We start from the raw sequence: 11,328 nt of genomic DNA, 5'->3' as shown, positions 1-11,328 counted from the left end.
TCATTTTAATAGACGTCAGCGTCACTAATTAATGACGGTCTATTAAAAGACTGGTTTACCAAGAGAGACGCTGGAGGACTTTCACCTGAAATTAGTTCATGAGTTCACCTGGAGTACAGATTTGGGGGGTAGTCATGGGCTGGAGGTTAGGGATCCAGCCTTGTGACCGGAAGGTCGCTGGTTCGATCCTCAGAGCCGACAGCACATGACTGAGGTGTCCTTGAGCAAGACACCTAACCCCCAACTGCTCCCCGGGTGCTGTGGATTGGGCTGCCCAACGCTCTGGGCAAGTGTGCTCACTGCCCCCTAGTGTGTGTGTGTGTGTGTGTGTGTGTGTGTGTGTGTGTGTGTGTGTGTGTGTGTGTGTGTGTGTGTGTGTGTGTGTGTGTGTGTGTGCGTGTGTGCGCGTGCGCTCACTAGAGTGTATGTGGTGTTTCACTTCACAGATGGGTTAAATGCGGAGGTGAAATTTCCCTGTTGTGGGACTAATAAGGGTCTCTTAATCTTAATGAAGCCAGTCTGGTTATAAAAATGATAACAGGACATCAGAGCCAGAATTACTCTTTTAGTACTTTTACTTTATACTTAAGTACATTTGAAGGTAAATACTTTAGTACTGTTACTCAAGTGGAGGTCTAAAGGGAGGAACTTCTACTGTTACTGGAGTGATATTTTACCTTGGGTGTCTCTGCTTTAACTCAGGTACATGACCTGTGCTTCGTCCACGTCTGACCACAATGTGTTTTTTTGTTCAGGCGAGGTGAAGGCAGCTCAGTGGTCCTGAGACTCAGGTGATGGGCTGGTTAATGTTTACTCCTCGTTTTCAATGGCAGAGAGTTTTTCACAAACAGAGACTTTTCTTTCTGCCTGCAGCTGAAATGGTAAGAGACCCTGGCGGCTAGTAAAGGTTTTGTTGTGTTGTAGGTTGTGATTGTGAATGAAGGCGGCGCGTTTCTAAATGTAAACACCGCTTAGCTTCTTTAGGTCCTTTAGCTTCTTTAGCTCCTTTATCGGTTATTTGGATATAAACACCTGCGAACTGCCCGTAACGCCGACCAGTCTCGCCCGAGAGCTGTGTTGTCTTGATTTAGGGGATGTTTTAGTCAGAGGTGTAAAATTCAGGTCCAGAAAGCAAAAATCCGTTCCAGGATTTTGTTCCAACTGCCTGCACAGCTCTACTGGTGGTTTGAGCTACGGAGAGAATCCAGGCCGTTGGAACAAAATCCTGGGACGGATTTTTTACTTTCTGGACCGGAATTTTCCGCCTCTGCCTTTAGGTCACATTATGTTGGCGAACGTTGCAGCAAAGCTGAAGAAGTTGACTGAGTATTTTCCGTTCTACCTTAAATGGTTCAGCAGTTAACGTCTGCACCATTTAAGGTGGAACGGACAATTCGAATGAAGACTCGGCTTCAGCCTCTGAATTGTGTTCACTGAGGTTACAGTTACTAGTGGACTAACATTCCTGCATAAGTCAGAGGTTAAAATGTAAACAGAGAGATTCAGAGCGGCTTGTTCTGAAAATGGTTCAGGTGTCTTTACAGTGGTGGTGACAGAAACCAGGGATCACCATGACTGCAGCGCAGATATAGACACTTTATTTGCTATCCAGAACCACCAGAGAACCTACGCTGCTGTTTATATGGAACTTTGATGGTAAAATAGTGGACAATCTGGGTCACACTATATTTGGATGACCCCTATAGATGATCTACAGACATGTAAATTATTAACAGACTTTCTGCTGGTACTCAGTTGAGTATCAACAACATGGTTGGGATCAGATCTAATCTTTCACACTCAACTTCAATTTCAGTTGCATTTAACTGACATTTAGTTCAGGCAATTCAAGTTTGGAAAAATTTGGAAATTGTGGTGGACTATTTTGCCTCACAAAATCCTAAATATATCCCTCCTCCGTGAATGGCTTTAAATAAGTTGATTAAAAAGACATTTTTAGGCCAAAACCTTTGTCTCTAAATTATTCAGGCTTCACGCAATGCATTCAGAGCTATTTCATCTAATAACTTTCAGCGAGGAAGCTTTTAGAGGTGGACGTCTGGTTCCTATCACCACCACCGTGAGCAGTCGTGGCGCTAAGTTTATCTAGAACGTCTCATTTCGCACCAAACCACTCTGAATGACTTTTACATCTGGACCATTTAATTGTGTAGAAATTTTGAAAAATTGGTGGAGCTGTCCTTTAACCAAGTTAACCGTTTTTCCTTCATTATAAGTATGAGGTTAAATATACATCCTGCATTTTTCTTGTTTTATTTTCCCTCTGAGCCTGTAACATTTTCTTTATCCCCTAGAATTAAACAGCAGGTGCCTTCATGACTAATGTGTGTGTGTTTCAGTAAATATCTACGAGTTTTCAATGTGTGCTTGAACTGAAGTTCTGAATAAAATGAAAGAAATAGGTGAAAATACTTTTTTCCCCCCCGAAATTACCTCTGTCTCTCGCTCTCTCTCGCTCTCTCTCTCGCTCTCTCGCTCTCTCTCTCGAGTCTCTCTGTGTTTCTCTCTCTCTCTCTCTCTCTCTCTCTCACTCTCTCTCTCTCTCTCTCTTTTTAATACATTTCATTCAGCAGTTCCTAAAAAGTCCAAACTTAATCTGATTTGTTTTTGTGTGTGTGAACTGAATTCAGTCCTATCTATACTGAATCAGATGTATAGTCATTTTAATGTTTTTCTTAGTTTAAAGCATATACTATCATAATTTATACTCAACACAGGGTGTAAAAGCTTTCTACAAATTAAATAATTTTTTCCTCTGTCATTTTCAAACCACTGCTGTCTCTGTTCTTTTTAAACAGCAGGTGGCGCCAGAACGCTGTTACTCTTTCGTCTGTAACGTGTTCTATTTCCTGCTGTAGGATTTTCTGTCTGACAGTGTAGAAAGATGAGATCTAATGAGTGTTGGTGTTGGTGTTTAGGCTACAGACGCGTCCTGGTTGTCTCCAGCGGAGAGAGAGCAGCTGATGATGGAGCTGAAGGCCACAGGCTGGGTGGAGCTGGAGGAGAGAGACGCACTGTATAAAGAACTGCACTTCAAAACATTCAACCAGGTTGTCATCATGACACCATACTGAGGTCATCCTACTGTTGTATGCAAACGTTTGTGCACTCCAGTCAAATTATATTTTCCAAATGAAGGTATATTAGCACATCCTCTACAGCAGGGGTCTTTAATTAAAATTCAGTAAGGTCCAGTTAGAGAAAATATCCTCAAGCAAAGGTCCAGCACATCATGGTGTTTAATTTGCATTATGATTCGGTGCTGTATACTGTTTACTGAAGTAGCCGAGGAGGAATATCAACACCTTATACAGTCGACAACTGAATATCAGATCAAATAAAGTCCAGTTCGGTCAGATTTCGACAACATTTACTGGACATCAGATCAAATAAAGTCCAGTTCGGTCAGATTTCGACAACATTTACTGAACATCAGATCAAATAATGTCCAGTTCAGTCAGATTTCAACAACATTTACTGAATATCAGATCAAATAAAGTCCAGTTTGGTCAGATTTTGACAACATTTACTGAACATCAGATCAAATAATGTCCAGTTCGGTCAGATTTCGACAACATTTACTGAACATCAGATCAAATAATGTCCAGTTCGGTCAGATTTCGACAACATTTACTGAACATCAGATCAAATAAAGTCCAGTTCGGTCAGATTTCGACAACATTTACTGAACATCAGATCAAATAAAGTCCAGTTCGGTCAGATTTCGACAACATTTACTGAACATCAGATCAAATAAAGTCCAGTTAAGTCAGATTTCAACAACATTTACTGAACATCAGATCAAATAAAGTCCAAACCAGCCATTAGGGGTGTACTTTGTGTACTTCTGGTGCCGGTCCTAAGCCTGGATAAATGGTGAGGGTTTTGTCAGGAAGGGCATCCGGCGTAAAACTTGTGCCAAAACTATCATCACAAATATGATTGCCATACCGGATCGGTCGTTAACAACAACGGGTTAACAACGACCGCCTCCGGTGCTGTTGACCAGCAGAGTGTCGGTGGAAATTGGTCTACTGTAGGTCGAAGACCATAAGAGAGGAGAGGAGGAAGGCGGGTTAGAAGGCAGCGAGAGAGAAGGAAAGGCAGGAGTGTGGAGGTTAGAGTAGGGACTCTGAACATAGGGACAATGACTGGTAAAGGCAGAGAGCTTGCAGACATGATGGAGAGAAGGAAGGTAGATATTCTGTGTGTTCAGGAGACCAGATGGAAAGGAAGCAAGGCCAGGAACATTGGAGGTGGATTCAAACTGTTCTATCATGGTGTAAAGAGGAAGAGAAATGGAGTAGGGATAATCCTAAAGGAACAGCTTGGGAAAAGTGTTCTGGATGTAAAGACAGTGTCAGACAGGATCATGAGCCTGAAGTTGGAGGTTGATGGTGTAATTTTGAATGTGGTCAGTTCATATGCACCACAGGTTGGTTGTCAGTTAGAGGAGAAAGAGGAATTTTGGAGTAAGATGGATGAAGTGGTAGATGGTGTCCCTAGAGAGGAGAGATTGGTGATTGGTGCAGACTTCAATGGACATGTTGGTGAAGGGAACAGAGGGGATGAAGAGGTGCTGGGTATGTATGGTGTGAAAGACAGAAATGCGGAAGGTCAGATGGTTGTAGATTTTGGAAAGAGAATGGAAATGGCTGTGGTGAACACGTATTTTCAGAAGAGGGAAGAACACAAGGTGACATACAAGAGTGGAGGGAGGTGCACACAGGTGGATTATATCCTTAGCAGGAGATGCCACCTAAAGGAGATTGGAGATTGTAAAGTGGTCCCAGTGGAAAGTGTAGCAAGGCAACATAGGGTGGTTGTCTGTAGAATGAGATTAGAAACAGAGAAGAGGAAGAGAGTGAAGACAGAGCCAAAGATTAGATGGTGGAAGCTGAAGGAGGAGGATGGTTGCAGGCAGTTCAGGGAAAAATTGCAACAGGCCCTTGGGGGCAGTGAGGAGCTACCTGAGGACTGGGAAACTACAGCTAAGGTGGTGAGAGAAACTGGCAAGAATGTGTTGGGTGTTTCGTCTGGTCAGAGGAAAGAAGACAAGGAAAGTTGGTGGTGGAATGAGGAAGTCCAGGAGAGTATTCAGAAGAAGAAGGCAGCTACGAAAAAGTGGGATAACCAGAGAGATGAAGGAAGTAGGCAGGAATACTGTGAGGCTAGTCGCATAGCGAAAAGAATGGTGGCAAAGGCAAAGGCTCAGGCCTGTGATGAGCTGTATGAGAGGCTGGACAGTAAAGAAGGAGTAAAGGACTTGTATCGCTTGGCTAAACAGAGAGATAGAGCTGGGAAGCATGTACAGCAGGTTAGGCTGATAAAGGATAGAGAGGGAAATGTACTAGTGAGTGATCAGAGAGTGTTGAGTAGATGGAAGGAGTACTTTGAAGAACTAATGAATGAGGAAAACGAGAGAGAGGGGAGGACAACGGGGGGAGAGATAGTGGATCAGGAAGTGCAGAGAATTAGTAAGGTGGAAGTGAGGGCAGCTTTAAAAAGGATGAAGAATGGAAAGGCAGTTGGTCCAGATGACAGACCTGTGGAGGTATGGAGATGTTTAGGAGAGAAGGCAGTGGACTTTTTAACCAGGTTGTTTAACAAATTCCTGGAGAGTGAGAGGATGCCTGATGAGTGGAGAAGCAGTGTACTGGTCCCCATTTTTAAGAACAAGGGTGATGTGCAGAGCTGCAGAGATGAAGAGGCTGAGATTTTCATTGGGAGTGACAAGGATTTGCAAGATTAGAAATGAGCAGATCAGAGGAACGGTGAAGGTGGAGCAGTTTGGAGCTAAAGCCAGAGAGGCCAGGTTGAGATGGTTTGGACATGTGTTGAGGAGGAATAGTGGATATATTGTGCAAAGAATGTTGGAGATGGAGCTGCCGGGTAGAAGGAGAAGAGGTAGACCTCAGAGAAGGTTTATGGATGTAGTGAAGGTGGACATGGAGATGGTTGGTGTGAAAGTAGAGGAGGCAGTGGATAGGGCAAGATGGAGGCAGATGATCCGCTGTGGCGACCCCTAAAGGGAGCAGCCGAAAGAAGAAGAAGAAGATCAAATAAAGTCCAGTTCAGTCAGATTTCAACAACATTTACTGTCAGTTTTCTCTTTTTAGAGTCACGTCATGTGGAATAACTTCCCTCTGACTCACTTTCCTCTCTGACTGCTGTTTCTTGCCTCATCCCTTCCCTGTGTGACGTCACTCGAGTCTCAGTGCTCATTGTAATGCACAGATCTGATTGGCGGATTAACTTCATGTGTGATATTTACAGCGCATGCGATTGGTCTGTGAGTCCTGGGCCTCTAAATCAGTAACGTAATGATTAGAAAAGCTACGCTGATTAAAACAGGACCACCCCGTTAAAATGAAATAATTCTCCATAGTTTATCAGTTGTAGGCCCAGGTCCACATAGGACAGCGTCTGGGTCGGGACTCGGACTGCAGACCCCCTATTAGTGACCTCTGTGCTACAGAGAACACCCTCTGCATATTTTAATGCGCAGTTACTGTTTCTTTTCTGATTTTGAACATAAACAAACTAACGTTAAATGTGACCTGTGCAAAAGTCACTGAATACATATTTCTTTATTATTTTAAGCCAAGAAATAAATATATACTTAGAAATTGTGCATTAAATGTGCAGCAAATGTCATTTGGGGGGGGCGACTCCAGTCCTGGTGGGCTGCTGTTGAGCAGTATGGTGATTTCTCAGCGCAGACACACCTTAAACACTCATCTATTAATTGCCAGGTTTTATGGATGTGTGTGTGAGAAAGGAAACCACCAAACTGTGCTGGACACTGGCCCTCCAGGACCGCCGTTCTGCAAGCCTTCTGTAGCGGATGAGTTAACTTATTTTCACTTTGAAAAACAACAGAACATGTCATCTATAGTACAACGGCATTCATGGTTGTTTTGTAAGTATTAGTGCTGCACTTGTAACACTATAATTATGTTTGTAGATGGTGTTTTTGCTGCATATTGAGGCTCTAGATCTGTTCCTTGTTCGTTACTGTAATCTGCTCTGTTTTATCTCTGCAGGCTTTTGGCTTCATGTCTCGAGTGGCTCTGCAAGCAGAGAAGATGAACCATCATCCAGAGTGGTTTAATGTTTATAACAAGGTAATAACAACCACCAAACACCTATAACGCCTATCACAGCATTCAGAGTAACAAATAAACTCATTGCATTTACACTATTAACAGTCACATTAGACTGTAGCAGTATCTCACATTTCCACCCTAGACTTCAGAGTTTCAGCGAAAAGAAAGGAGAAAATTCATTGGCACAACATTCTGACCACCTCCTCGTTTCTACGCTCACTGTCCACTTTATCAGCTCCACTTACTGTATAGCTGCACTCTGTAGTTCTACAGTTACAGACTGTAGTCCATCTGTTTCTCTGATACTCTGTTACCCTGTTCTTCAGTGGTCAGGACCCCCATGGACCCTCATAGAGCAGGTACTGTTTGGGTGGTGGGTCATTCTCAGCACTGCAGTGACACTGACGTGGTGGTGGTGCGTTAGTATGTGTTGTGCTGGTGTGAATGGATCAGACACAGCAGTGCTGCTGGAGTTCTTAAACACCTCAGTGTCGCTGCTGGGCTGAGAATAGCCCACCAACCAAAAAGAGCCAACAGCATCCTGTGGGCATCATATGAGCACTGATGAAGGACTAGAGGGCGACCAACACAAACTGTGCAGCAGATGAGCTGTCGTCTCTGACTTTACATAGAAGTGTCTAATAGAGTGGACAGTGAGTGGACACCGTGTTTAAAAACTCCATCAATGCTGTGTCTGATCCACTCAGACCAGTGCAACACACTAACACACCACCACCACGTCAGTGTTACTGCAGTGCTGAGAATGATCCACCACCCAAATAGTACCTGCTCTGTGAGGGTCCATGGGGGTCCTGACCACTGAAGAACAGGGTAACAGAGTATCAGAGAAACAGATGGACTACAGTCTGTAACTGTAGAACTACAGAGTGCAGCTATACAGTAAGTGGAGCTGATAAAGTGTACAGTGAGCGTAGAAACGAGGAGGTCAGAATGTTCTGCCTGATTGGTGTAAACCTGATATTTTCTGGTGAAAATAACCATCTGTGTAGCAGTGAAACCATGACTGAGATAAGTAGCAGTGAATATGACAAACAAAACCTTAAATCTTCAGAGATCTTCTTTCAGTCTTTTCAGCCTTTAGCCTCCACTTTCTGAATTTCTGTGTGACACAGTGGTTGAGATGTTAGTCCTGCGGAGCGGTAAACCATTTAATCACTGCTTAATCATGCAGGATTTTATTTACAGCTTAACCTTTTGATTTTCTTTCAGGTCCAGATCACGTTAACGACTCATGATTGCGGAGGACTGTCCAAAAAAGACATCAGACTGGCCAAATTTATTGATAAAGTGGCTCTGACTATGTAGCGCCTGTTAAGAAAAAGACTGATTTCACATTTGTAGACAAGTTTTTTTTTTTGGCACTAGACAATTTAGTCTTCCTTCTTCATGACTTTTCTTCACAACGTCAGACACGTTTAGTAGCATAGCCTGATATTAGGGTGAGTGACATCACATGCATTTTTTTTTGTGTACAAATATATATTTTTCTCGTTAAATAATTTAATAAATACATGACCTGTCACATAAGTCTACAGTACATCCTTTATGTGAAGGCAATTTCAGTGCTTCAAAATAGAAGTCATTTTAGGCGCTTAGGCTTCCCAAAGTCTAAAAATGCCAGGTGGTGTGGCAGCCCAACCATGTATGCAGATTAAATAAACTATTAAAAGGGTGGTTTTGTAATATTAAATTCTGTAGACGTTTGGAACCTTTAAAATTACGGCATCTTTACAGCTCTGAAAATATTCACCTCACTGATAAGGTGGTTGGTTAGTGTAGTGGCTAACACCTCTGCCTTCTACGCTGTAGACTGGGGTTCAATCCCCCACCAGAGTCAGCTCCATACACTATACCAATAAGAGTCCTTGGGCAAGACTCCTAACACCACCTTGGCCTACCTGTGTAAAATGATCAAATTGTAAGTCGCTCTGGATCAGAGCGTCAGCCAAATGCCTTAAAATGTGAATGATAAACTTTTGTTTCTACTCACCGATTTTATCATATGTGGTGGCACAAACGACAAAAGGACTTTTATTCTGACATACTTTTATGAAGAAATGTGCAGGGCACTGCATCATAAAGAAGACCCCAAGTGACTTTCATGGTGCAGTCAGCAGCTCTTTCACAAATATCAAAAAAAAAAAAATTGAGTCATGGTCAGGCTGGTCCAGTTTACCAGGTCAGCTGGAGTGGTCACAGAAAAAACATGAGCATGTGTTATTATTATTATTATTATTATTATTATTATTATTATTATTATTATTATTATTGTTGTAATGTTTGTGTCTTTTCTTTTTAATGTATATACACACTCGAGTTCTAGGACAAATGCAAATTGGTTTCCGAGTCTAGATTGAATACATGCTCCTTCGTCGTAAACAGCTAATTATGTTTTTGTGGTCACACCACTTGACATTTTCTAGGTGGTACAACCAACAGTCCTGTTTAAAAATGAATCCATACCATTATAAAAGCTTTAACACAGGCATCAACTCCGAACAGATTCTTGCAGGTATAAAAATAATTTCCTTTTTAATATTTATTTTTTAAAATAATCATTTTGAAAGCCTTATTTGTCATAAGCCTTATTTGTCAAGCTAAATACTACTCTACCAAAAATATCTTTACATTATTTTTAGATCAGTTTGAAGTGTTGAGTATCTGAATTATATATACAGTTCTGTGAAAAACTATATGCCTGATTTTTCCTATTTTTGCTAGCTTGTCACATTTAAATGTTTCAGATCAACCAACTAATTTTAAATAAGATACAAACAACATGAATGACCACAAAGTGGAGCTTGTGTCATTTATTGAAGATAAAGATTTATCGAAAACCTGTATCACCCATGTGTAAAAAGTAATTGCCCCCTAAACCTAAAACCTGGTAGTGCCACCGTTGGCAGTAACAACTTCGATCAGTCGTTTGTGATGAGTCTTTTACAGCACACTGGAGGAATTCCAGCCCGCTCTTCTTTGCAGAATTGTTTAGGTTGAGCTACATTGGAAGGTTTTCAAACATGAACTGTCTGTTTAAGGTCTTGCCACAGCATCTCAAAGAGATTCAAGTCAGGACTTTGACTCGGCCTCTCCAAAACCTTCATTTTCTTTTAAGCCATTCAGACGTGGACTTGCTTGTGTGCTTTAGATCATTGTCTGTGGTCTGCTGTCACGGTCACAAACTGATGGGTGGACATTCCCCTTCAGGAATTTTCTCGCAGAGAGCAGAAGTTGTGGTTCCATCAATTATGGCAAGTCGTCCACGTCCTGCAGAAGCAAAGCAGCCCCAGACCATCACACTACCACCACCATGTTTCACTGTTGGAATGCTGTTCTTATGGTGGAAAGCAGTGTTAGATTTACGCCAGATGTAATGGGACCCATATCTTCCAAAATTTTCCGCCTTTGAATCCTCAGTCCACAGAATATTATCCGAAAAATCTTGGGGGGCAACTAGATGTTTTTTGGCAAATATGAGATGAGCCTTGTCTTGTTTTTGGTCAGCAGTAGTTTGCATTTTGCAACTTTCCAACTTTAGAAGTTCATCTGGGTTCTTTTGTGACCTCCTGGATCGATGCACTCGGTGAAATTTTGGCAGGCTGAGAACGTTTGCCACTGTTCTAGGTTTTCTCCATTTGAGGATGGTAGCTTTGACTTTGGTTCGCTGGAGTCCCAGAGCCTTAGCGATGGCTTTGTAACCCTTTCCGGACTGTTAGATTTCAATGACTTTGTATTGCATCTTCATTTAAATCTTTTATAAGTCTTACTGTATAACATCGTATCATGCACTGCTTTTTGAGACCTAGCCAGCTTTACGTTGCCAGACAGGTTCCATTTTAATGATGTTTAGATTCAGCAGGTCTGTCGGCAATCTGTGTGTTTATGGTGAAATTGAGTCCCAATAGTGAATTGAATTTGGTTAACTGGTTGCTTTAGTATCTCGGGGGCAGTTCCTTTTTTCCACACAGCATTTTCCTTCAATAAATAAAACCATCATTTAAACACAGCATTTGGTGGTTACTTGGGTAAAAAAGTGGTTTTAATGATATGAAACATTCAAGTGTGACAAAATATGCAAAAACATGACCACCTCCTTGTTTCTACACTCACTGTCCACTTTATCAGCTCCACTTACTGTATAGCTGGTCTTTGTAGTTCTACAGTTACAGACTGTAGT

General features: G+C 42.0%; 1 protein-coding gene across 2 annotated transcripts; it reads left to right on the top strand.

Annotated features, from left to right (window-relative positions):
* The first annotated feature begins 747 nt into the window (after positions 1-747).
* LOC108440619 (pterin-4-alpha-carbinolamine dehydratase 2-like) lies at positions 748-9,333 on the top strand. 2 transcript variants are annotated; one of them, XM_037545690.1, is made up of 4 exons: positions 748-881; positions 2,940-3,071; positions 7,068-7,148; positions 8,361-9,333. In XM_037545690.1, exons 1-4 carry the CDS (start codon positions 795-797, stop codon positions 8,454-8,456), a joined length of 396 nt encoding a protein of 131 aa, XP_037401587.1. In that variant the 5' UTR covers positions 748-794; the 3' UTR covers positions 8,457-9,333. The 2 variants fall into 2 exon arrangements, with proteins under 2 accessions (XP_037401587.1, XP_037401588.1); XM_037545691.1 differs by lacking the exons at positions 748-881; positions 2,940-3,071 and adding an exon at positions 6,714-6,943.
* Positions 9,334-11,328: the final 1,995 nt, after the last annotated feature.

This window comes from Pygocentrus nattereri, chromosome 16 (genome assembly GCF_015220715.1).
Source record: "Pygocentrus nattereri isolate fPygNat1 chromosome 16, fPygNat1.pri, whole genome shotgun sequence".
NCBI lineage: Eukaryota > Metazoa > Chordata > Actinopteri > Characiformes > Serrasalmidae > Pygocentrus > Pygocentrus nattereri.
The sequence above is the reverse complement of the archived record's forward strand: the minus strand, read 5'-3'. Positions and strand labels throughout refer to the sequence as shown.